This window comes from Branchiostoma lanceolatum, chromosome 15, assembly GCF_035083965.1.
Source record: "Branchiostoma lanceolatum isolate klBraLanc5 chromosome 15, klBraLanc5.hap2, whole genome shotgun sequence".
Taxonomy (NCBI): Eukaryota; Metazoa; Chordata; class Leptocardii; order Amphioxiformes; family Branchiostomatidae; genus Branchiostoma; species Branchiostoma lanceolatum.
This window is the reverse complement of record NC_089736.1, coordinates 1,146,172-1,173,704: the sequence shown is the minus strand read 5'-3', so window position 1 is coordinate 1,173,704 and position 27,533 is coordinate 1,146,172. Positions and strand designations below refer to the sequence as shown.

The following is a 27,533-nucleotide window of genomic DNA, read 5'->3' as shown; positions in this document are numbered from 1 at the left end:
CAGAAGGATTCCGACAGTTGCGGAAAACGGACGCGCATTTCACGGAGTCTTACCGACGTCTTACCGGGGCACTTTAAGACGGGAAATCCCACCTGGAGGAGACAGGTGCGACCCTGAGACAATCCGCACAGGTACGTGATTAACGTCTTACACAGGTGAGGGAAGTTGTTGTGATAGTCGCGGGTTGTTTTGTTTACTTTTGGCTGCTTGTCAACAATCAAGTTTTCTCAAGTAGTGTGATCAGCGGCGGACTGGCTTTGAGTCAAGCAATTCTCAACAATCCTTGTGTTTAGATCTACAAGTACCTTTACTGTTGTTCTAATCATTACAATTTCGGCTCGAGAAATTTGAAATTACCGACGTGGAAAATTCCGGAGTCTCGGAGAAGCACCTGGATCCACCTAAGAGTTTAGTTAAAGATATTTGTCTTGGAGAGTCTTGGGGTCGGAAGCCACATGATTGAGACGTCTTTGGCTGCCTTGAAGACACGATTCTAAGCAAAACCGTCGCCTCAAGACATTCCTGTCGGAAACTTTACCCGTCAGACCGTCCAAGCTTCGGTGTTCCGTACCTAGTAGGCATGCCGACGTGTTTTGGGTAGTCTGGCGATTTTACAGAACTTTATAAACTTCAAAACAAACATGAGACGGGCTGAAGTTACGGGTAAGCGGGGATTAGCATTCCGAGCGGGATTCCCTGACAGACATGTAGCAAGACGGGCCCGGGATGTCGCACTCTGATGTGTCAGTTTGTGACAGTTACTACATGGTGTAGCCATGTGTGTGTGTGGCGGTTTGGTCTGGTTGTGGCAGTTGCTACATGGTGTGCCCTTGTCTGTGTATGTGTGTGTGTAGACAACAGGACATTGTCTTCTGTAGGTGTAAACACGTAATCTATGGAATATGGCAGGTTGTTTAATCGTACAACTGGCAATATTCACTGCCATCTTCCTTCAGTTTACTAAGCCAGTTACAAACTTGAAATATGTCAGTACTCAACCAAATTCTTGTGAAGTATTCAAACAAGTATACTGTCAGTCTAGGTTTTACTTTACTGCAATTTCACAAGGAGATTATGTACTGTCGTTACTGTATCCGAGTGGAAATGTAACTAGGAGTAAAAACGCTAGGCATGTTAAATCCAGTGTCAACCTGGTACATCTTTGTCTCCACACACTATTACTACTGTCAGGCGACGTGGCTTGTAATCCTGGGCCCAACCAGAATGGTATGTCAACTAGTGCAGATTGGCAGTCCCTGTTTGAGAGGCTGAACGTAAAGAGTGGTATTAAGATGGTACACTTAAACATCCGAAGCTTCTTGCCCAAACTTGATGAAATTAAAGCAGCAATGATTGATAACCCTGTAGACATATTGACTTTGAATGAAACTTGGCTAGATCCTAGTGTAGATGACAATGAACTGTATATACCGAATTACACACTGTATCGCAAGGACAGAAACCGGCATGGGGGCGGTGTGGCGTGTTATGTGACCGATAAATTACAACACAAATTGATACCAGAACTTACCGAGTTAGATATAGAAAGTGTTTGGATGGAAGTTAAACATACTGTCGGCAAGCCTATTGTTATTGGCTCAGCCTACCGCCCACCAAATGCAACAACAGAATTCTTTGAAGTCTTAGAGACAGCCATGACCGCCGCCACAGCTATTTCTGATGAGGTTTTCTTACTTGGCGATCTTAACTGTGATGTATTCACAAGAGACTCCTGTAAGAAAATTGATAAGATCTGTAGCATCTTTCAAGCAAAACAACTCATAGATGAGCCGACCCGTGTAACTGAGAAATCATCTACGTGTATCGATGTCATCATAGCAACTTCCCCTGAAAAGGTGACAGAATCGGGCGTGTGTTCTACTGGACTGAGCGATCACTGTTTCACTTACGCTGTACGGAAAGCCAAACGACTCCAGGGCAACCCTCGGACGGCAACAGTGAGATCCTACAGGCGGTTCGACGAGGCAGCTTTTCAAGAAGATCTTCGCAACGCACCTTGGTCTAAAGTTGAGGAATTTTCAAATGTTGACGATGCATTAAGTTGCTTTCAAACAGTGCTGACTAAAATTTGCGATGAACATGCCCCTTGGGTATCCGTGCGCATCCGAGGCCATGAGCCACCGTGGATAACGCAAGAATATCTGTCCATGGCACGTGAAAGAGACTTCTACTTCGATCAGGCTAAGAAAACAAAACTTCCATCTATGTGGGAGACAGCTAAAAAAGCACGAAACAGATGTAACAACATGGCACGATATTTGAAAAAACAGTACTATTGCAATGAAATCGAAACTAAAGGTAATGATAGTAGAAGTCTCTGGGCCACACTAAAAACACTCTTACCACGTCAGGCCAAACAACCAGTTAATGTCCCTAAACAACAAGAAAAAAACATTGCGAATGAATTTAATGTATACTTTACTTCTATCGGCTCCAAACTGGCTGCAGCTTTCACGAGTGCGTATAAAGCGGTCCTAGGACCGTCACAGTTTTCTTTTAAATTCGGTAATATATCCACCGAGTTCACATACAAACAGCTGATGAGCATCCCTCTGGGGAAAAGTACTGGACTTGATGGGGTGAGCAGTAGGCTCCTCCGGTATGCCGCCCCAGTTATAGCAGGTCCTCTCACTTACATATATAACCTATCCCTCTCTACAGGTGAAGTCCCGAAGGACTGGAAGAGAGCTAAGGTTACACCCTTATTTAAAGATGGCGACAAAAGCAGCTGCAGCAACTATAGGCCGATCTCAGTTTTACCATCTTTTATGAAGATTTTTGAGAAGGCCGTTCACACTCAGATATATGCCTACTGCAAAGATCATAATATACTCAACAAGTTCCAGTCTGGGTTTCGACCCAAACATTCCACAACAACAACACTTATCCATGTTACTGATTCCATCATTGAAAACATGGAAAAGGGTCTTGTTACCGGAGCAATCTTTCTTGATCTCAAGAAAGCTTTTGATACGGTATGTCATAAGATCCTCCTAGCTAAGCTTAGAATGTTTGGGGTACAAGACAAGGAACTGACATGGTTCTGTTCTTATCTAACAGACCGACAACAGACTACTATCGTAAATGGAGTCCAGAGTGACTTTCTGGAGATTACTGTTGGAGTTCCCCAGGGCTCGGTTCTCGGCCCACTTTTGTTTATATTGTATATTAATGACTTACCTGATTATATATCACATGGACATGTTGTGCTATATGCAGATGATACTGCTCTTTTCTACGCATCCAAAACAGTCACGGATGTAAACAATGCACTGAATGCCGACCTTAGTAATATTCAAACATGGTTGGAAGCAAATGAACTGACACTCAATGTTAACAAATGCAAAGCTATGCTTTTTGGCACTTCGCGTAAGCTGCAGTCAAGTACAGGGCAATTGTCAACTACCCTTTCTGGCACCAGTTTGGAAGTAGTTTCTAGCTACAAGTACCTGGGCGTTTGGCTTGACCCTTACTTATCATGGCATGTACACACAGACAAATTATGTAATGCTGTCTCGTCGAGACTGGGAGTCCTACGGCGTCTTGTCCCATGTCTGCCACAACACACTCTTATGATGTTGTTTAACTGTATGGTTTTACCAAAAATGGATTATTGCGATGTAATATGGGGCAACTGTGGAAAGTGTCTGTCCGACAAACTACAAAAGCTCCAGAACCGCGCAGTGAGACTTATTCTAGGTTTGCCATATACGCATCATGTTGGGGATGAGGAGTTCTCTGCCTTAGGCTTGAAAACCTTAGTGTCTAGGAGAAACTTGCACCTACTACAATCAATGTACAAGGCAGTTAACAACGAACTTCCAGAGTACATCAATATCTTTCATAGAACTTCTGAATATCATAATTATCCAACCAGGCACAGTCTGAATCTATCCTTGAAACTGCCGCTAGTACGCCTTGAATGTGGAAAGCGCAAGTTTTCATATAGAGGTGCGATTATGTGGAACCGCCTGCCACAATCTATGAAGACTTCTTCATCCATGTCTGTCTTTAAAAACAAATGTAACACTTGGCAAGGACTGGCATGACCTCTGACCCCTCAATGACATGGAACGGATTTGATTATGATTTGACTTGTATTATGATTTGTATTATGATTTGTACTATGATTGTTATCATTTATTTACTATTGTTATCATTACCTTCATTGTTTTCATTATGATCTTTATTGTTATTATTTCTATATGTTGATATTTCTGTTTGTATTATCAGTTATTTTATGTATGGCAGGGCCCCTCTGAAAAGCAGTGGTAACCACTGAGCAGGGCCACCCTGGATAAATATGACAGAATAAAAAAAAAAAGACATGCGTTTGATCATGTTTATCTATACCAGCCAAGGTCTGGCAGACACCGACAGAAGGGAACTGAACACAGGTGAACATCAGTGTGAACGCTGATGTGTCAGTTTGAAGGTCTGATGTGTCAGTTTGTGACAGTTGGTACATGGTGTAGCCATGTGTGTGTGTGTGGCGGTTTGGTCTGGTTGTGACAGTTGGTACATGGTGTGCCCTTGTGTGTGTGTAGACAACAGGGCACACGTTTGATCATGTTTATCTATAACAGCCAAGGTCTGGTAGACACCGACAGAATGGAACTGAACACAGGTGAACATCAGTGTGAACGCTGATGTGTCAGTTTGAAGGTCTGATGTGTCAGTTTGTGAAGTTGCTACATGGTGTGTGTGTGTGGCGGGTTTGTGGCAGACAACAGGCCACACATGTTTATTTAGAACAACTCAGTCTGGCAGACACCATCAGAGTCACGGGAACTGAACACAGGTGAACACAGTAGGGTTCTCCCGTCGCGAAGTGTCCTGCAGTTTTGTTGCTTTTGAAACTCGTAGGAAAGGGGAGGGGTGGTTCTAAATGGATCTCCGTGTTAGTATTTTGCCCGCGGCGCTCCGAGACCACAAATTTTCATAATCACCCCTGCGTAACGTAAACCCGGCCGACGTGCACGGAACGAGGAACACATGTGTTTTGTTTCCCTGTTGTTTAAAGAGACCGTCGGTCCGACGTCTGTTTCTTCTCGCCCCGTCTGTATGACGTGTTGACAGAAGAGTTGTGATGAACCTTCCTTGTTTCTGGGATTTCTGGATGTGGTTTTACGGTAATTATAGTGATTATCGTCATTAGAATAATCTTCTGTAACAATTCTACCAGAATTCGGAACTAGCTTCGCCTATAGTCTCTACCAGGCTCCGCAGCTGGCTGGAAAAATATAGCCTCCACCAGGCCTTCATACGGGTCGTAGAATTCGGTAATTAGGGGGATAATTGGGGGATAAGGGGAGAGGCAGCCTGCGGGGAGGTTAACATTTCCCCTCCGCCTGCAAAATTATGAAACCCTGTAGTGGCCAAAGTCCCCTGGCAAAATCGTTCTCCCTAATGCTTGGGTCACATTTCCCAGCCGGGGCCCGGCCGGGCAGTCTTTGGGAACGAAAATTAGGATATAAAAAGACAACCAAATCACAAAACGTACACAAAATTATCTAAGAGCATAGCTTGTGCAAATTTATTGACATACACTCTGATTTTTCGTTTCCGCAAACAGCCCGGCCGGGCCCCGGTTAAGAAATGTGACCCTAGCATTAGCTAGCGTAGTTTAATAGTCCGGTAGGAACTATGACTACCTGCGTGACGTGCGGACAGAAGTGGAGGTGTGTCGACCCTTCCGTGATTCTTCCTGGGATTTCTGTCTGTGGTTTTACTGTAATTATAGTGATTGTAGTCATTACGCCAATATTCTGTAACCAAAGGCCATACTGCCAGAATTCGGAACTACCAGTAACGTCGTCAACACCGGACTCGTTTCGGGACCAAAGTCACCAAACAAACAGTGAAAATGGCCTTTCTCTGAGCAGCTGGTCTCCGTGGCAAGCTTTTCTATTTCAAATTTGGCCTAATTTCTACAGATGATTCCGCCTTTAGGCCCTCCAGAAGAGCTGGAAGACCAAAACAAACCAACGCGACCATTTTAACGTGGACGCATTTGATGGACGTTGATGTCAAATATGATGCTAGAAATGTACGACCGAAACGAAATCAAGATCAACATTTTCTGGCAATACTGAACTATAATTATAAAATAACCTGCGATGCAGCCTATACAAAAGACTAGTAGTGCAGTGCTTCTCCGGTTACTTTCGCAGCAGGCTTTTCGTGAGGTTCGAAGTTACTTAGTTGACCAACTACTAGATACGAAACTTTCCCTTTAAGTCTGAATTTCCAAGCTATAGCTACTGCTGCCTTTTCCTAGCTTGGGTTAGCCGAGCAACATACTATCACTATCACCGTCTCTGTCACTATACATTCTAAACGTTCCTAATTCTTGACCCAACATCTGCTTGAAGACCAAGCCAGACCCGTCTGTTCGGATGCCTGAGCACCAGACAGTACGGGACCCGACATGACATGACATCGTGTCGCCGGGAGGGGCTAGCCTCCGTTGCAGTCCTTTTCCCCGCAGCGTGTTTTTTTTTCAATTTTTTTTTTGGGGGGGGGGGGCGTATCTGCTTGGGATCCCGTATCCGCCGTGCCTCTGTGTCCGCTATAGACCCTGTGTCCGGAGGCTAGGGAGGGGCGATCTATTATGCCTATTATCACTGGCACGGACGGCTTCATAGCCTACTTAGCCTGGATGGCAGGCTGTTTCTAGGACATACACAGGCCTGCTCCTAGCCTGGATGCCGGACTCTTTTCAGGGCCTACACAGGCCAGATTTTTATGACGTTTTAGAGATTGGGAATCTGGCATCCAGACTAGGAGCTGGTCTGTGTAGGCCCTGGAAACGTTGGGCATCTAGGGCACATGTCGCCTTGAGGGACGAACTATTATCACTGGCGCGGAGAGAGAACTGATTTATCATTGATTGATGACTTAATAATATCCTTAGCAGGGTGTATGACTAGGGATGGGGGGGGGGGGGCTTATGACAGTAAGACTTATGACACACTGTGTGTTTTTTCTGATGGCATATCAGCGACCAACAAGAACAGCTAGAAATGATTGGTAAAAAATATCATAAGCCCAACGTGAGCTAGCCTATCTACCACTAGAAAGTCATGACCATACCAAAACATCATCATCATCGGTTGGCTGCACAACAGAACATACACACATACGTACCAGAACACGGGATATCGAAACCGGACGTTCCGCTGCAGTACCATAACAAGCCGCTAGTGAGTCCAAAATCTCATCATTTCGAGGTCTCATCAAGACCTACCCAAAAACCAAATGTCATTAGGTGATCCATCTAGGCCTTCTCGAGTTATCGCGTTGACACACAGACAGACAGACAGGCATACCTTCCCGTTTGAATTATGCCCTTCGGCCATGAACTTGGAGTGAATTAAGGCGTAAATTCCACAGGTTCTGTTGGAGGGGGGAGGGCGCTGTTGTGACAAAGCATTAGTCACAGTACAGTAGTTTGGATAGTTTGTTAAACCCTCTGTATCCCCTGTCTTCAGTTTTCCCGACTATAAGAACCTGACTAGCCCCTAATTTGAGCCCCGCGTGCCGAGAACCGCCCAGACGTGGCTGACCTTGGGGAGCCGGTTCGGCAAGGTCAAACTAGTCCATTCTTCTCCGAGGAATTCGCTGCCAAACAAAAACTCTCAGGTTCTGGACAAGATCCAAACAATCAAGTTTCGTCTCTTGGACTAGATACAAACGCGGGGGAGTTCTTTTGTTATTTGTAGTTTTGCTGTGTCATAGTTTTTGTGAACGTTTATTTACCTTGACGAGTGGTAACAAATATTCCTACTTATTAAGAATGTCAACAAAACATTCGTAAGCATCTAAAAATTATTTTCATAACCACGTTCGTAATGTTGTACCATTTGCAGGACAACAATTACAGTACTATAAATTCAGAAATGTTCGCGTTTGTTTTATGTTCGCGGTTTTTGTGCCGACCGTTTCACTGCGGATGCTTTTGTCCAATGCAGTAGAAGTGTGTGACTATAGCGCTGTCGCAATCTTAAAACCACCGCAAACACGCCATTTTCGCCTTAGCGCGAAATGAAAACCACGCGAACTTAAATGCATTTACAGTGCTCAAGCAACTGGATAGACTTACACATCTGCTTGAGTAACTATTATCTTGTGTGTCTTATCACCTGGATATCTAACCTTCATCGCTGTTGTTCCATTTGGTTTAAGCTATTGTCCTAAAACTCCTAATTCTTCTGTTGTTGGTTATGGTGCCTGGACTGGAGGCCAGACGTGGTAGACAAAATATCTGTGCTTCGTTAGAGGGTCGAATATTGTTACAACAATTATCGGCGCCGCGGGCGAGAAAACTTCACAACAACAAAACCGGCGAGCAGAAACATCGGGGCTGTCTGATCTCAAGGTTCCCAGATAGCCTCTACCAGTCTCCGCGGGTCGCTGGGAAAATAGTAGAAATTGGCCAAATAGAGTCAATTGTATGAAGGGAGTCGGCTACGGAGAGAGGGTCCAATAGGCAACGTGGGAATGTTATCCTCCATGGCCAAAGTCCCTCGGCAAATGTTCTCTCTATAGCCGACGCGGTTAGTCTGGTAGAGACTAGTTCCCAGACCTGATCTCAGTATGAAAACACGCAGAATCAAGGATAGCGGAGCAGAGTGTGGATATGTCAGCGTTAAGACTTTGTCGGCTAGAGGCTGCACTCTGGCAGAAATAGCGATCGGAGTCTGTAAATCTAGAGGCAATCAGAAATTTTCAACTTCGATTCATGTCACTGTCCGTAGATCAGAGGATTGACTTGAAACTCACGATTTTATAAAAGGAAGACAACCCTAACGCATTCCTAGCGTCCTGATCGTGATCTCGGGCTGTTGACAGAGCCTCTGATCGCGACCTCTACCGGTGGGATCGCTGATTCTGTTAGATCATTATCACTACCCTGGCAGATATACATCTCTAGAAGCGCGGGTCGCCAGCATTAGCTCCGATGACACGATGGTAAGGTCACACCAAATTAATTTTTGTTTCTCTGATTCGCCTCGTCATTTTTTCTCATTTGGAAAAAGAATAAATTTACGAATTAAGTATAAAATATCACATCGTGCTCATATTTCGGCTCCAACCATTGAGGAAAGTCTACGTGTTGAAGAACGACGAGTCTTCATACTGTAGTGAATACTACCCGTAATGTCAACTTTTGCATTGGATCTAAGTTGAAAACTCATAGTTTGAAACTTTAACAAGCCCGAAATGTTAACTATGTGGCTCCTGTGGTGCCATTTTGGTCTAGTACAGGATCCTCGTTTTTGTTAGATTTTTTCATCTTTCCACCCCATTATTTTCCTGTAAAAAACCGAAAACCAAGAAATCAAATTGCGTGTGGCCTGAGGCAAATTCAAGGAGGTCCTTGGTTAAAGGAAGGTCACTATTGCTGTACTTCCGTTGTGTCCTTGCAGCCCCGGTAGGAATCCGACCCTGATGCAAGGATAAGGCAACCGCAAGTAAATCATATGGATAACATCCTCTACAGACTCCGAATCTTACTCGAGAGCGCGAAAAAATGGGAAAAAACAAGATGGGAAAAACAAGATGCCTCCTAAATCCTAAGACTATAAACCATGAAGATTGTAACAAAACATCACAGTCAATAAGTCTTGTACTTCTCTGAATTAAAGAGAACTAGTGCAGAAAGTGACGCCAGTGTGTTAGCCTGGTATAACTACCACTACAGTCATTGCTACGGTTGCTATCACACCAGTGTCACTTTTAAAAGTACCAAACTAGTTTCATTTCTACATCTACATTCATGGTTACTACCTAAGTCCTAACTTTTACAACTACACTGAAGGCGAAGGGGAACGAAATTTCTCGTGTGTTTTTTCGAGATCATGCGATGGACGGGCGTGGATGCTATCCGTGAGACTTACTTGCTGTGGCCTAATGGTTGTTCTAAATGACAGTTTAACTTCTGACTCTGGGAGAAAAATACGTCCGTCCGAGGCTAGGGGTGTCATTAAGTCCCCGGATGTATAATCACGTCATCAATACTCTGTTTCAGGGTCAGCGGGGCATGCGCAAATCGAGGTCTGATAATCACCGGTCATTCATCACCATAATGACCACCTGTCGGGGTGTTATCGGCCCACAGATCTGGATACAAGAAAGGAAAGGAAAAGAAAGAAAGAAAAAGACACGAAACAGATTTTGCTCAGTAGATCAACTAGACTGTAAAAGTGTAATGAGAGTAAGGGGCCAGCATGTCCTTTCACGAAGACTACAATCAGTCGTTTTCATTCCATGCAATTCGTAGCTGGACCACTAGAATTTAAAGCAGGCCGCACTCGATGCAATGATGCATCAATCTGCGTAAAGCGCGCCTGAATTTAGCGTCAAGCAACGCCAGCACTGTGAGTTAAGCGTAATACGTAGCCTATCTCTTCCTTATTTTAGCGTTAGCCCGGATGCCAGACCCCCAAACTCTAAAATATCTATCGTGTACCCCACACTATAGATATTTTTGAGTTTGGGGTTCTGGCATCCAGGCTATTTTAGCGTAGACGTTGGCGGTATACGTACAAGCTGTACGGTACAACAGCCACCACTCCCCGCAGACACCCGATATAAAGAGCCTAGTGAAAGTCAATTCCATCTACCTTAGATGCTCTCCCTGATAATAAGTGAAAGTTTAGAAGCAAATTGAACTCGGCAAGGTGATAATAAGGCACGAAAAGTGCGTCTCCGGTTTATTGGCAGAAAAGTGCGAAGTTCAAGTGAAAGTTAAGAATCAAATTGAACTTGACAAGGCGATAATAAGGAACGAGTATTGCGTCTCCGCTATATTAGAGGAACAGTGTGAAGTTTATACTCCGTGACTGCCGCGATGTCAGGCCGGCCAGACGGACGCGGTGTCTGTCTCCGCCTCGCCACATTCCGCAGTTAAACACCGCCCCGGTCAGGAGGCTATCAGTACCGTCTGACAACGTCTTATTAAAACTTCTTATCTGTCACCTGCTTGGTGTTAGCCCCCGTGGCAGACTTCTTGGCGGTCTTTTAGATTTGATCTATAGCTATCTGTCACTCACTCTCTCTCTCTCTCTCTCTCTCTCTCTCTCTCTCTCTCTCTCTCTCTCTCTCTCTCTCTCTGTCTCTGTCTCCCTCTGCGTGTGTGTTTGCGTGTGCATGTGTGCTTGCGCGTGTGTGTGCATGCGCGCGTGTGTGTGTCCGTGTGTGTGCTTGCGCGCGCGCGCGCGTGTGTGTGTGTGTATTTGGGGGGGGGGGGTCTTTGGCCGACTCACAGATTTTAGTCTGTTGGAGACTACGGCCTGTTGCCAGAGCCGGTGACCAGGTTAATATGCCAGGTAATTGTTCTATAGCCCACGGAGGAGCCTGCTCAAGGCTACCTCCTGTCGCCAGGCCCGGTACCGAGGTTAATGTTCAGGGCCTGGTTCAGGGTGCCGATTGTCCGGGGTAATATGCTGGGTAATTGTCGGAGCGATGGGAGTAATTTTGTGCTATCCTCGGCGCGAGGTCTGCGTTATGTTAACCCCCGTCACGGGGCCGACAACAAAGGCTCGCCGCCACCATGTTAGATACACAGCAGATATACACGACCCTTATCAGATATGTAACATCACTTATCGCGTACACAACATCAGTTATCGACGAGAACTGGTCTGGGGATGTGCAAGGAAAAACCGGGTCGACATGGTGAAATATTCCATTTTCTGCTTGTACGTTGCTGTCTAGAGCAGCCATGTTAGATACACAGCATCGCCTATCAGATATACACGATGCCTTATCAGATATGTAGCATCACTTATCGCGTACACAACATCAGGTATCGGCTGGAACTGGTCTGGGAATGTGCATGGAAAAAAAAAGGCCGACACGCTGTGTTTCATAATTGGAAATACTAGTACTCTATGCCATTTTCTGCTTGAACGTTGGTGTCTCCCTGCAACCATTTTAGATACACAGTATTGCTTATCAGATATGTAACGTCACTTATCACGTACACAACATCAGTTGTCGGCTGAAAATGGTCTGGGAATGTGCAACGAAAAAACAGGTCTGCATGTTGTATTTTATAACTTGGAATACTCTATTCCATTTTCTGGTTGGACGTTGGTGTCTCGCTGCAATCATTTTAGAGACACAGTATTGCTTATCAGAAATGTAACGTCACTTATCGCGTACACAACATCGGTTGTCGGCTGAATGGCCTGGGAATGTGCAACGAAAAAACAGGTCTGCATGTTGTAGATAAAAACTTGAAATACTGTATTCCATTTTCTGCTTGAACGTTGCTGTCTCGCCGCAACCATGTTAGATACACAGCATCGCTGATCAGACATGTAACATCAGTTATCACGTTCACTACATCAGTTGTCGGTTGAAACTGGTCTTTTTGTTGGTCTGGGTAAGTGCAGGACAAAAGTAGGACAAAAGTAGGTCGTTGTCAATAAGAAGATTACATAACGCCCCACTTTCTGGACTGTCACTCAGGGTCATTTGAAGGTCACCCTCCCCACGCAAAAGTTATATTCATCCTTGATAATTTTTTGTTCTGTCCTTAAAAAGACTGCTAAAAATGTAAATCTCCACCAGACTTCTCTGTTCAGACGAGTCGAATTCCACCGTTAACAGTTTGTTTACTTGTTGTTGTTAGTTTTTCATTATCACCAAGGTGACAGGTCATGACCAAACATTGTGTTTGTTTCCAGACCGTCTCAAGTTCAACAGCAGACATGATGGGGGAGCCGGCAGTCGGGGGAGTGAAGGCGGTGAGAGGGTCCCACCAGCGGTTCGGGACGCGCCCGCAGAAGAACCAGGCCGTGCAGGAGTCGGGGAGGGGGACGGTGGCGGTGGGAGCCGGCGGGAACAAGTTCGCGGCCATGCGGGCCCGGTTCGAGCGGGGCGCCGCCGGGGAGGGCGAGAACAAGCCGCCGCCGCCCAGACGGAGGGGGAAAGACTCGAGCATGAAGCGTCCCGACAGCTGGATACTTCAAGATAAGACGGAGGATAAGACAGCGGATAAGACGGTGTTGAAGACGGCGGGGAGATTGTCTCGCACCGAGGATGACAAGAACGCGGCGGCGGAGAAACACAAGCTGTCGTCCGATGGAACTGTCAATCAAAAAACGACGTTTTCCCGCGGGAAGACGACGGAAGACAGGCTTGGCCCAAAGATCAGGAAGCAAACAGACAGCGCGCCCGAACCGCCAGCGCGGGTTTTCCCTAGATCATCTTCCAGAGAAAACGTCTTGAAAAAGACGACGGCGTCTTCGGATGATGTAGAAACGACTAAGACATCAAATATTAGGAAGCGGACAGACAGAGCGCCGGACCCACCCGCGCGAGCTTTCCCCAGATCAACGTCTAGAGAAAACGTCTTGAAAAAGACGACGCCGTCTTCGGAAGATGTAGAAACGTCTAAGACATCAGATATCAGGAAGCGGACAGACAGAGCGCCGGACCCACCCACGCGAGCTTTCCCCAGATCAACGTCTAGAGAAAACGTCTTGAAAAAGTCGACGCCGTCTTCAGAACATGTAGAAAACGTCTTGAAAAAGACCACGGCGTCTTCGGTAGACGTAGAAACGTCTAAGACATCAAAACCCCACAGACAACTCTTGAACGGCGTCTCCGAGGAGCGGAAACGTCCGGAGATGAGTTCAGTCTCAACGCCAAAAGTTGCCACAGAAAAGTTCGCAGAAGAAACTGCTCTGAGTGTGGCGCATGACAAAGAAAATATGGCGGACACCGATATTAAGAACCCTTCGGACATAGGAGACGGAGGGAACCTGACGACAGAGGTGGTGTTTGTGGATGTTTCATCAGAGGGAGAGAGCGAACCCGTTCCGCGGGCACAGACGTCGAGTAGAGTTCAGCCAGCAGCTGACGTTGTTGACGTACAGGTGAAGAGACCGTCACCTTCGCGACGTAGGCGGGTGGGACGTCATGACGCACCCGACGTCAACTCTTACGAGCTGCACATTAGCGAGAACGGGACGTCGGATGAAGACGTGAGTAAAACAAACGACAGGACTGAAAGCACAGCTAAGAGAGAAACGCCTACGCCAGCGCCACGTCGGAACAAGGTTACCCCCCGCAGAGACGTAGACGATGCGACTTCGGTACGCACTGACGATAGTAACGGTGTAGATGACCGGGAAACCACGCAAAGTCGGCACAAAGTGAACCGAAACGTAGAGAAAGTCGGGCTGAATGGAACGTCGACGTCAATGAAGCGTCGATACGACGTCAGCCCCCGCGACGGCGTCGATGCAGAGAACGGTGAAAGCAGGACGCCAGCAAGAACCGATGATACCAACGGCGTCGACGTCAATGTAGGAAACTTGATTCAAAAGGAAACGGCCACGCAGCGTCGACGCAACGTGGACGTTGACGTCGACCTGGAGAAAAATAGCGAAAATGGAGCTCCAACGCGACATCGAAGCAGAATGACCGCGGAAACAGGTGACATAAAGAAAGGCGGCGAGAACGGAACGTCGACGCAGCGCTGGAGCAATATATTAGAAGACGTTGACGTGGAGAAACCCGATGAAAAGGAAACGTCAACGCGGCGTCGCAGCATGATAGCCGCGAAGGTTAATGACGCAGGAAACTTCGGCGAGAATGGAGCGCCGACGCGACGTCACAGCAGCATGGCTGACGTCAACGTCGAGATAAATGACAAAAACGGAGCGCCGACGCCGCGACGTAGCAGAATAGCTGAAGTCGACGTCGAGAAGAATGACGGAAACAGGGCATCGACGCAACGTCGCAGCAGAATAGCGGACGTCGACGTCAATAAAAATGACGCCAACGGAGCGTCGACGCAACGTCGCAGCAAAATAGTTGACATCGACGTCGACAAAAACGACGAAAATGGAGCGCCAATGCAACGAAGCAACAGAATAGCTGACGTTGACGTCGTGAAAAACGATGAAAACGGGGCGGTGTCGCAACGACGCAGCAAAGTAGCTGACGTGGACGTCGAGAAAAACGACGAAGACGTAACGTCAACGCTACCCCACAACGCGGAGGTAGATGACGCAGAAAAATCCGGCGAAAATGGAGCGCCAACGCAACGTCGCGGCAAAATAGCGAACTTCGACGTCAATAAGAATGACGCCAACGGAGCGTCGACGCAACGTCGTAGCAAAATAGCTGACGTCGACGCCGAGAAAACCGACGAAAACGGAGCGCCAACACAACGATTTAACAGAATTACCAGGGAAACAGACGGCGTCAAGAAAATCGACGAGAATGGAGGGCCGACGCAACAAAGCAACAAAATAGCTGACGTTGACGTCGAGAAAAACGACGAAAACGGCGCCCCTACGCGACGACGTAGTAGGATAACGCGGGAAACAGACGGCGTCGACAAAACCGACGAGAACGGCGGGCCTACGCGACGCCGCAGCAGGATAGCGGCAGAGATAGACCACGTCGACGCCGAGCTGGCGCGGCCGCGGTACCGACGTCGGGACCGAGACGCCGCCGACGCCGACTTGGACGTACCGACGCGCCGTCAGAGCAGGAACGGCGACGCCGTGACGTCGTTGGCGTCGAGCCGCGGCCGGACGACGCTGCTCCCGGAGGACGGGACGCTGGAGCTGAACTCTGCGGCGTACGGGAAGGTGGCTACGCTGCAGTGGGGCTTCCGCGCGCCCGGGTACGCGGACCGGCTGGAGAGGAGGCGGCCGCTGGAGAAGATGAACGGGGACGAGATGGCGCTCAGGTAGGACGTGTTCTGTTGTGTTTTTTATATGCAAGCAGATGTACGGAAAGGCGTGGAGATATGCAACTGTCCATGTCTTGTGTGTTTGTGTATGTGTGTGTGTGTTTGTTTGGTTGTGAGTGCGTCTGTATGTGTTGTGTGTGTCTGTGTGTATACAACATCCAAACATTACAGTTCATAGTGGTGCCGCATTGGCTTATATCAACGGAACACCTGGAAAGAAATATGATCTAAGACTTATAAGAGGAATATGTAACAGGGCTTCTGATGTACAGAAACCGGACCTGTTTCATGTCCAAGCAGGTAGGGCCTGTTTCAAAAATTGCTGGCTTCTCTGACAGTTAGAAAACGTTACAACCTTCAACCCAAACATCTGCTTGGAGATTCCAGATTGACCATACTTGTCAATCTTGCCCCTACACACGCGCCATTTGACGTCTGGCGGAAACGCTGCATTATTTAGTGTAACCGTGAATCCAACCCAAACCTTGTTCGCACCGGAAATGTGACAAACGCCGAAGGTATGTAACCTGTGATTACCTGTGCACAGGTACGCCCAGGTGAGGCACCAGGTACGCCCAGGTGGTGCCCTCATTGTTTTATACCGCCCGAAGCGACAGACTCATCGCTACCACTGTTGTTGTTGTGGTTCTTGCATGCCAGAGTCGAACAGTTCAATATATATGTTAGTTTAGTGTCCTCTTCTGTCGTGTGTATTTTTAGCATTTTTCTTGTCCTTGCTAAAGCCCCTATCAGACTAGCCTCCGATGCAGACTCCTCCCGACTGTTTTCTTTTTCAAGTTATTGTTTTCATATTTTTTTTCTAATTGCTGGCCGGGAATTAGAAAAAAAATGTAATAGTATAAAAACAATAACTTGAAAAAGAAAACAGCCGGGAGGAGTCTGCATCGGAGGCTACTATCAGACTTCCTTGCGAACTGAGAAAATAATATAAATTGACCAAAATAGGTGGAATTTTTTCAAAGCTTCTCAAGTTATGCCGTTTACATACACTGTACAAACACAGATATATCGACAGCCACTCCACCCTAGCCAAACCGAAAACACAACCTTCTGTCGAAGGTAATGATGAGTGCATAATGCCCTTGGTGTGAGCCGGACGCCTCTAATTGGGTATTAAGTGGATCAGGGCGACCTTGAGTATACACCATTGAAGGTGCCAAAGTTCCCAAGGCTATTGTAACAGCGGTTTGTCACTAGCTTCTGCCAGCCTCCACAGGCAGCTGAAACAAATAGACGGATAACTTATACCAGAGGAGTTAGTCCGCTCAAGGAGTTACAGTTTGCGACCTATGAACCATGCACGGTCCATTTTCCAGCGACCTGTGGGGCCTGGTAGAGACTATATAAATCCAAGCTGCTTGGGTTTTGTTTGATTGATTGATCGATCGATTGGTCGATCGAATGGTTATGAAAGTTTCTACCTAACACACGTGTGTTTACGCCGATGAAGGTAATGATAAGATACACCAAGGAGGCCTATAACCTCCTGTGATACACAAGATAACAGTACTCAAGCACCTGGGTAGATTTCTACACGGTCAGATGTGTGTTTATGTTAATAATTGGTGTGAGTGAAGCGACTGTAATTGGGCATTAAATGGATTATGGCGGCCATGATTATAGAGTAAATACGTCATCAAAGGTTCCCAAGGATATCCGACTGTGATGTTCACACAAACAGTTTGTAGAAGTCATTATTACGCTAAGGGCATTGATTATTCAAAGTTTAAGTCCCTGTCGCGCATTCAGAACTTTCCCACGACTTTCCACCCGACCACTCCCCAACCAATGTCGGGTTGGAATAGTACAGGAGCCAATTCCTGAAAGAGGCCTAGCTAGAAATGTGATTTCGTTCAACCCATCTTTAACAGAAAAGGTTTGACCTGATATTTTGGTAGAAGGGTCCTTCTCCATCACACAAAGGAGTAGACTACTAGTCTGGAAAGTCACATTTTGCTTGTATGCGATCAGCGGAGCGAACTTGAGCTACAGTAGGTTAGGATTGATTCCTGGCTACTCTCAATCCTCAACCCACATGATTCAAAGTTTAAATGTTGAATTCGGCGATTCTGACAGATTGCGGTCTACCCTGACACGATGATACAAGATTTATAGAATCCTATGACGGATATGACAGCGCCTTTAGGCCCTTATGACAGCGTGTCGCCACCCTATCTCTGTCCGCCATCTTCTGATCCACAATCGCCCCTTCAATCTATATGGGAGAAAAGTGGAGGTGGAAATCTCACGTCGGACCGGTCGGGGATGACTGCAGGATTGTGTGTGAGGATCTCTGTGTGTATAAGACTAAGCCTATTGTGATGAAAGGTTTAACGTTGTTCCAACACAAAAAGAACGGGTTCAGTAATCTCCGAGCAGATCTACCGGGGTAAGACAGTATCCAGAGACCTAACACTATCCAATCGGCTTCGGGGGGATAACTATAGTGTTTAGCCCTTACCTCGTAGATCTGCTTGGAGATAACAGATTCATGATCAGCATGATTTCCGACCTGTTTTCAGCTACCAGATCTCGTGTTATCCTGAGGAAAACCAGATAACACGATGGCCTTGAACTGGACCTTGGATTATTGATTCAGATCCTGAAGGTACTGATGAGCTCGAATCCCTGACAGGTCCCGATATTAGGCATGGAAAGGGTACTTTACTCCTCACTCAACTCAAGTGTAAATGAGTACCTAGCTTCGGTTAGGGACGTCCCTCAGATAGGGAGTTGAATGGAGGTCCCGGCAAACTAGTCGAATATTTTCTAAGTGCACTATTTTTATGTTGGAACAGAGTTTTTAAAGCCTTCATAACACTATGTATCAACAGAGGGCACTTCATACTAGAATCAAACAAGGATCAAACAAGGATCAACGGCAGATCATGGTAGATTCTGATACCGGATTTGTAGACAATAGTTACGCAGTAGATCGATGATAAGGTACATTACATGTGCCTATTAAGGGAGGGGCGGTAATCTATGAAATCCGGGTGTTGTCGTTCTGTAAGGCACCTCAAGCGCGCTCTCTCTGAAGTGTACAACACACCTTTGTGTGCTGTTTGAGATTACAGGTGTCAGGAGTAAGACAGGGATAGCCGTAAAACGGGCTGAAAAGTTCATGAAGGTCGTCGTTGAAAGCTGAAAATTTGTGTAATGAGTTGTTTTTCCATGGGTGGGATCGAAGGTCGAGTCAGGATTGTGTTTTGGTATCTGCAGTTTGGTTCAGATAAAGGGTGCGGGATGACTAGGGTCTACAAAAGTGTGCTACAAAAGTCGAGGTCGTGGAAGCTGAAAATTGGTATGTTTAGTTATTTTCGTTGTGTACGATTGGCGGTTGAAATTTGAGTCTAAAGGTCATCGTTGTGTTCTGGTAGTTGCAAGAGGATTACATTCGTCCTTGATACGTCTGTTTGTTTATCTGGGTGCACGTTCTCCGTGGAACCGGGAGCTTGAGAAATGTTACGATTCTGCCTTTCTGCATCTGCTTGCAGATTACGTCCGATGGCCATCATCCGTGTTCAGACCGGCCATTTTAATCCGTCTCAGGCGGCTGAAAAATGCTTCCGCGGCCACAAAACCGCGCTGAATGTGCTCGGCACGTCCGCCGATCCCACACAAACATGCGGGCAACACGCAAACAAGGCCGGGCGGGTTCTACACGTGATGACGATGATGCACATGTGGCGGTCGGCCTTCCGTGTCGACAATGGCCCCTTGGAAAGGTGTAGCCTCTTCCAGGCTCCAGAGGCGGCTGGAAAGAGTAGAAATTGGCCAAATAGACAGTCAACATGCCAGAGGAGGTAGTCCGCTATATAGCGGCCTTGGTTAGGGTCTTGTAGAATCTAAAGGGTCTGGGTTTGAATCCCTTGCAGGCCCCAGGGCTGTGCCCTTGAGAAAGGCACTTTACACTCGACTCGACAAAGCTCATTGTCAAGAGTGCCGTCTGGTCTGCCTGTTAATTCCTTTGTCTGATTCATTAAAAAGTACGCACATAACTCACAGACCAATACTCAGGTGTTTTAGGAACGTCCGCTGTTGTCATTCAAGTCAAGAACTTAGCCTTAATGCCCTGTTACGACCTACTAAACACACACTAGTGATAACAAAACAAGCCCAAATATGTCCAGGCGCCGTCATCGATATCTACAGATGTGTCGTTCGTCTTCCCTTGTCAAACATGCCAGCAATCCTTAAATGTGTGTTTTTTCTAGTCCAATTGCGCAGAACGTGGCATTTTCACGAAAAACGTACAGTATGGTTTTTTTCTTTATAAAACACAAGCGAAGGTTTCGTATGTTTAAGAACGTCTTATATTGCTATTCAAGTTGAAAACTCAAGTTAAACGCTTTCGCATGACCTACAAACTCTCGCACGACATACAAACCGCCACAAAATTTGTTTGAAACGTCCGCTAATGCCATGCAAACGCTGACACGACACGCAAACAGCCCGAAAGTGTTCTACCGAAGCGTCCTGAGGTGTCCGTCAGACGTCAGGGTGAGACTAGCCAGGGGCCGGCCGGGGTCCGCGTCACGGCAGAAATGTGAACAATGCTGACCTCGCACGACCTCGGCCGGGAGATAGTCCCGGGCACACCGCTCAGGCGGTCCGGACTCCTCTCCAAGCAGAGGTGCGGGGGAGGGAAGATGGTTTCATTCTTTACTTGCCCCGGTTTTTGACAGGCACGATGAATAGACTAGTGTCAGAAGTCAGAGCGCTTGGTCGGAAGAAGGTGACTATCTTTCCATTCAGCCTGTGCTCTATACACTTGTGTGTCCTGTGTGTGTGTACAAATGTATGTGAGTGTGTCTGCGTATGTGTATGACTATGTTTGTGTGTGTGTGTGTGTGTGTGTGTGCGTGTGTGTGTGCATGTGTGTGTGTGTGTGTGTGTGTGTGTGTGTATGTGTGTGTACGTGTGTGTGTACGTGTGTGTGGGTGTGGGTGTGTGTACGCGTGTGTGTGTTTGTGTGTGTGTACGTATGTGTGTGTGTGTGTGTGTGTGCGTGTGTGCGTGTGTGTGTGTGCATATTTGTGTGATCGTATTTCCGACTTAACCGGAAGGGGGTGTGAAGTCTGCCATCCCTGATTGTCTTATTTCTACTGCTACTACTATGTCCTTGCCATCCTCGCCAGAAGCAATCCGTTGGTTGAACTCGGTTGACCTTTGCGGTATTTGTTAATGAGGTGTTTAAAAAATGCCGGTCGGCCCAGAGTTCAGCCTGTCACACGGGGCTGCATGCCGCACTGCTGTAGTCTACACAACAGGCTCTAATACTGAAGCGTTCCTTTTTCATATTCCCTATTTCTTAAAACTTCAACTGTCTTTTTGCTTCACTTATATATATGTGTGTGTGTACGTCCGTGTGTGTGTGTGTGATTGAAGTGTGTGTGTGTGTGTGTGTGTGTGTGTGTGTGTGTGTGTGTGTGTGTGTGTGTGTGTGTGGTTGTGTGCGCGCGTGCGTGCTTCTACTTTTCCCAATACATATGTCGATACAATACAAGAATAACCAAACAACAGTGCTGCTGAGAATGGTTTTGAAGTGGCTTGGAAATGGTTTGGTGGTTTTCAAATTGTCTAGAGAATCTTTCTCACCGTGTCGCTTCGGGCTTTCGTACACGTAGATTTTATCAGCCCCCTGAGTGGCCTCCTTGGGCAGGCTTTAGTGTGCTTCAAGCCGTAGCAGAGCCTGATGTCTAGGCTAGCGCTGCCGATCGTGAGAACGTCCGACCTGGCCTGGGGCGGTTCCACCAGCATTGTCCGGGGGTAAGCAGCGAGAAGGTAGGAGGGCGGGGCGGGGAGAGTAGCTCGCCGATTCTAAAGGCACCTCCAAGTGGATTACATGGATGTCATCTTATAGAGACTACAGTTCTTATGCAACAAGTCAATACAAATAAAAAGGTCGTCCTTACAAAAATAAACGTCTGGAAATTAGAAATTCTGTAGTAATGATTGAATAATAGACATGATGCGGTACCAATACGTAATCAGAACAAAGAACAGTCGACTAGTCTAAAATTTGTGTCTGAAGTACAAAACCCAAGGAGCCATGGGCGGATTGTAACAATATGTCAGCTCTTTCTAGTGATGCTGAGAAGAGTGGTGGATGTCGCTCTAAACGTCCAGAAATAATCTCCGTATTTTATCCAGTTGTAGAGATTAAGTAACGTCTTCACAAAACAAACAAAGCTTTTGACAGGTTACACTATAGCTCTAACACTGGTGGCAGCGGTGAGGTTATCCTGGGCTGTCCTTGGGCCTGAAACGTTTAACCCTCATAATGTTAAATGTTGATTATAAAAAGGTAAAAACCTAGTCCGGACCAGCCCTCACACTCGAATGGTTAATGGCACTGTCCCAGTTCTTGTATGATATGTTTACAACTGCGTGTTGTGTAGTGTTTCGTACAATATTCAGCTGTTTTGTGACGGAAAGTATTGTAATACATACCTAACACTTATCGATGGTCGGTTTGGTTATATCCTGGTTTAGAAACCGTACGACAAAAACGTCGTACGAATATGGTTACGTACTACAGTATACTGGTAACCTATTTCTCGGAAGTCATCTGACGGTGACAGGATATGTCAGACTAATTACTACACGGCTAATTACTAGAATCATCCCCGAACCAGGTGTTTCTGGCTTAGTAATTTCTGCTGTGGTTTACCGGAGTGATAGGTATCAAAACTTCGACTCTAGGTTAGAAGGAACAACTTGTAACGTGATCGCCATTGTTGTGGATGTTTTAGAGGTCATGCTTGACTTGTCTTTGCGGTGACTTTGAAAAGCAGTCGGGCAGAGGACAGGTGTGTTTGAAAGGGAATGGCGGCCATTGCACCCAGACTAGATACGATCTGAAGAATTCTTTAATTTCGCGTTCTGTTGAACAAGTCGGCAAATGTTTGTATGATTGGACGGTCTTAAATACACATGAGGTTAACATGCCAGGCATTCATAATAAGTGATGATTATTGTAACTTCGTAAAACATTTGATTAGGGCCTGGGGATCCAGTTGACAGAAGGACGGTCATCCACAAATTAACAACACTCCTCCATTGAGACGGGACGAAGAGAGTAATGCACAGTGCTTTCTCCGTGTCATTTCTGGTGTCTTTAATGCCTTGGCATGTTAACCCCACATTTTGGAACTGCAGGGGTGTTTTCGTTTGAGACTTTGAAACGATTTTGACTCAGTGCTAGCCTGGATGCCATACTCCGTAGCGACCGCTGACTCAAACTTTTTACTTGCTAATCCGTGGTTACTACTACTAACTCTTTTCCTTCATGTTCCAGAGGAGCGCTGCTTTCAGGAGATGTTGACAAGATCAAGGACATGGTTTCAACATGGCCGCACAAGGTGCTCGACTTCCGGAACGTCTACGGCCAATCAGGGATCAGCCCGCTGCAGAACGGTCACGTGGGCAAGGACCAATCGGAGGAGGTCGCGGTGTTCCCCAAGCGACCAATCGAATACAGCAACCCGGCTGTCTCCTGGTCACGTGACGTGACGAAGGCGGTTGTTGAGGGTCTGACGACAAAGAACAACTCTGGGTTCCAAGCGGTCTGCATGCAGAACGTTTTGCCGGGTACGTCATAAAAACGGCCATATAAAAGGAGGATTAATCAAAAGTGGATTCTGTAATTTTTTCTTCTTGTTTGTCTTTGTTATTAGTTGGCTATTAGTAAGAACCACAGTAAGGACTACAGGAGGAATAACTAGCTATCAAAAAAGGCCAAGGAGGTTATAGTTAGATGTACATGCAACCTCCTTGCTCAAGCTAATTGTGGGTCCAAATTAAGTGTATCAAAGCGTGTTATAGCCCTCTGGCAGCTTTCTAACCAACTGCAGACTGCTTGTAAGGAAGTCCGTTGTAGTGCGCTCTCTGGACGTTTTTCTGTGGTTGATGATGTAGCTTCTTGTTTTCGAGTTATGGCATTAATTCATTTATTTCTTTCGTTTTTACGTGCAGACAAAGACATGACGAACGATTTCGCCACCGCCGCCCTGGACGCTGACAGCCAGGATTGCAAGATGGAAGGTTAGTGTTGAAGCGCCCACTAGCGTCGCTCAAAGGGCTGCTAGGGAGTCAACTGTATCACCTTTCGTCGCTTTGCTCACCATGGATGTTCACTATTTAACATTGTACTGTTAACGTCGTGAAAGAGCAAAACTAAGCCTTGTTTACTGTATATACTTAAGTACTTAAGTATCCTGTTGGATACTTAAGTATCCTGTTGGATACTTTAGTATCCTGTTGTTCAGAAGCTGTTGTAAGTTGTCAGAAAACGAAAACTTTTGTAAGTTAGCTGTTAGTAAAAAAGTTCAAAGAAACGAAACAACAGTACTACTTGCAGATGATAATGATGTAGATTTATATAAACATACATAAACAAACCAACAAACAAACGATATTTGCCCTTCCCCTCCCTGTCTAGGCACCCTTGACGTGTACTTGAACGTGTGGCTGAAGTGGGGCTACAGCAACAGCGAGAAGCTGACCAAGGCGCTGGCGGCGGGCCGGGGCGAGGCGGCCCGTATGCGGCTGCACGCCAGCTCGGCGGTGGTGCATCGGGCTCACCGCTGCTACAAGTTCGTGGGAGAACTCATCAACACGCTGGACCCGGAGGTACCTTATTAATACACGAGAAGTTCTTCTCGTTTTGTACAAGTTTTTACTGCAACTCTTCAACTCATGGAGGTGAACTGCCAGTGTTTTGGGCTTCTCTCTTTCTCTCTCTCTCTCTCTTTCTCTCTCTCTTTCTTTCTCTCTCGCTCTCTCTCGCGCATATGATATTTGTAATAGAGATGACTCACAAGTTTGCACAAGTCACAAACTGTACGCGTTACGTTACTTGAATTTTCAGTATTTTTATTCATTCCACAGTTTTCAAAGTGTAATATGGGCTAACCTTCTGTGTTATATCATTCCGTATGCGACCTAGGTCACCACGGGATTCGAAGTGTACGAGAACGAGGCTGACCTTGAGGAGAAGTTCAAGGACATTGTAAAGCTGAAGAACTTGACCTCCCTGACCTTGGCGGGATGTCTACCCGACGGGACGTCCCCAGAATATCTACAGGTGTGTTTGCTACGCCGCCTAGCGTACGTGGTGAAATCTGCAGGCAATTTTGACATACGTTTCTTTCACATCGTACGATAGTATGAAGAATGTAACTTTAGGGTTACATGTTTGTCGCAACGCGCCGACACTCCAAGAATCCAAAATCATTGAAAGAGCAAAACCTCCCAGGCCGAATGATAAAAAACCCTCATGAGAAAGCAATACATCCCGATTTCTCTGCGTCTACAGCTGAAAAGAAAACTATTTGATCATATGATAACCACAGAACCCACACGCAATAAGCCTTTTCCCGTCTTCCACAAACAAGAAGCTAGACCCAACGAATTTTGGTGTAAATTTAGCATTTCAAAGTCACATGTCTGATATTGTCCTTGTTTTCAAATATTGGCTTCATTTTGTTGTTACTTGCAATTCATGATAAACCTGTTATTCATGATTTCTCTGCCTTATTTCCTGCAGACGCTAGTGTCCTCCATGCCGAACCTGCGCCGCCTTGACGTGCGGCGGAACCCGCTCACAGGCTGGTTCGCCGAGCTGCTGGGAACAGCCTCCCCGCTGCAGTACCTCAACATCGCGCAGTGCGGCGTTAGCCAGGTACCCTGAATAGACTATAAATATTATTTTATTTTATTAAAAAGTTTTGCGTCTGATCAAGTTCAGAACTTTTTTACGAGGATACAACTTTTTTTTCTTTTGCAAGTTCTGAGGATTGTTGTGTCCCCACAGATTAACTTGTATATTCTGTCTCTGATTCTGACTCTGAAGTTCTTCTTCTTCAGAGAGACTGACCCTTTACCGTTGACAACTTTTATCATCTTTGGCAAATTCAGAGAGTCGTTTTGTCATCTACATGTAACGTTAGTGGTCGATCCTCAGACTGAGGACAAAGAATGACGCTTTTTCGTTAGCTATTAGTGCAATGAGGCTTCGCTACTCCACATGTATCCTCATGTATTTCTTGGCTAACTCCATCCAGCCGTCCTCACCTCTTCAGAGAGAACCGTTACTTTTGTTAACTTTTTTTGGCGACGCCTTAGGAGCGAGCCTAATGGTATAGTATTGTTTTCCTTCGGCAAGTTTTGACGATTTGTTTCTATTTTCCCCTCAGATCGACCTGTATTTCCTGGCTAACTCGCATCACATCGGTCAGCTGGAGGAACTGGACCTGTCCGGAACGGATCTCACCGGATTATTGGATGACGTCACGCAGCTCCTCCAGCAAGCATCCAGGAACTTGAAGTGGCTGGGCATGGCGGAGTGCAACCTCGGTGCGCATGCGCAGATCGTCCTGGAACTGCTTGAAAAGTTACCTTATTTGGAAGAATGGGACCTGAATGATAATGAGTTCAGCGAGGAGGACGTGTGCAAAATCGTGGAGGCGTGTGCAAAAGCGCCCGGTTTCCGCTTCTTGAAGATCACTCCGCCGGCGACGGTAAATAGTGCGGACCCCAAGGAGGGGTCAAAGGAGGTCAGGCGGTTTGACGGACTGGTGAAGGCTGCTCTGAGGAGAGCATGCGCAGACGAGGACCGTAAGATGAGATGTTTGGTGACGTACAAACTACCGGAGTACAAGGACGAACCACCGACTTTGATATGAGACCTTCATGTAAAGTGTTCGATATTTTGATATCATTATTAGACATGTATAAAGTATTAGCTTAGTCTATCTGTCTGTCTGAAATATTGGATATCGAATTCATCTTAAGTGATAACTATTAAATGTATAAGACGGGTAAAATATAAAGTATATACAGGAGTTTGACTTGTAGACACCCTTGTTATGAAATTTGCATCCCTTGTTTCGCATTTCATCCCTTGGCCGCTGGTAAGATGGAGAGAAATAATAGCCAATATAAAGTGTATTAAGTCGCAACAGATATTATGCAATGTACGCTCAACCTGTTTATGATATCACATTTAGTATGTATCTTTGTTTGCTTTGAACTATGAATAAGTACTAAGTAGTCGGTAAGAAGATGTTTGACATATGTTGTTCATTTGGTCGATACTGTTAGGATGGCTTTGTAACTGTTACTTTGCTGATCGCCTTATAATAAGGTCGCTTAACATTGTCGTTAAAGCTGGTCAATGATACTCACCGACAGTACAAGTTTGTGGAAAGTTGTCGGATACGTATTATTACACCACGCCGTTTTTTCGAAAGTACTCCAGAGAGATTGTATAAAGGAGAAAACATATTGAGAGAAAGTGTCTTTATAGGAGGTGGCATTGCTTAAATTCCGTGTAAACACACAGACACAACACATGTATACGCCAAAAATAGTTACTAAAGCAACTGGATAAAATTTTGAAATAGTCAGACGTTTCAGACAGCATCCGCTATCTTTCGTCAGTGACTAAGGACAGATCTGGCAGAACCAGATATATCGTTGTGGTCGTTTATACCAAAACTTTGAATAGATATGTTTGGCGTATCTTACTACCTGGATGTCTAACCTTCATCAACAACACATGTATCGTCATACAGTGCTTCTCGATAGACAATGATAGAACGTTTGTATTGCCAAACACAGAGTTTCATTCCAGTTAGTAAATATTGATAGAGAAGTCTTTTGCGTTTTGATGAATTGTACAATAAAGTTCTGTTTGCTGCAGCTCGCATTTCGTCTGTTTTGTGGTAAATACACATCCCGACCTATGACGTCGGTTTGA

At 46.1% G+C, this 27,533-nt stretch overlaps 1 protein-coding gene across 1 annotated transcript; it reads left to right on the top strand.

Moving 5' to 3' along the window:
- LOC136420991 (uncharacterized) lies at positions 1-27,475 on the top strand. Its single transcript, XM_066408134.1, has 8 exons — positions 1-131; positions 12,720-15,742; positions 23,070-23,362; positions 23,747-23,815; positions 24,213-24,403; positions 24,720-24,857; positions 25,320-25,454; positions 25,969-27,475. The coding sequence occupies exons 2-8, from the start codon at positions 12,744-12,746 to the stop codon at positions 26,455-26,457; spliced, it is 4,314 nt and encodes a 1,437-aa protein (XP_066264231.1). The 5' UTR covers positions 1-131; positions 12,720-12,743; the 3' UTR covers positions 26,458-27,475.
- The last annotated feature ends 58 nt before the right edge of the window (positions 27,476-27,533 follow it).

Excerpts from the sequence above, each read along its gene's own strand:
- LOC136420991 (XM_066408134.1), top strand. The coding sequence starts at position 12,744 with ATGATGGGGGAGCCGGCAGTCGGGGGAGTGAAGGCGGTGAGAGGGTCC. Across the intron at positions 23,816-24,212 it reads CCAGGATTGCAAGATGGAAG|GCACCCTTGACGTGTACTTG; the intron begins GTTAGTGTTGAA and ends CTCCCTGTCTAG. Across the intron at positions 24,404-24,719 it reads TCAACACGCTGGACCCGGAG|GTCACCACGGGATTCGAAGT; the intron begins GTACCTTATTAA and ends TATGCGACCTAG.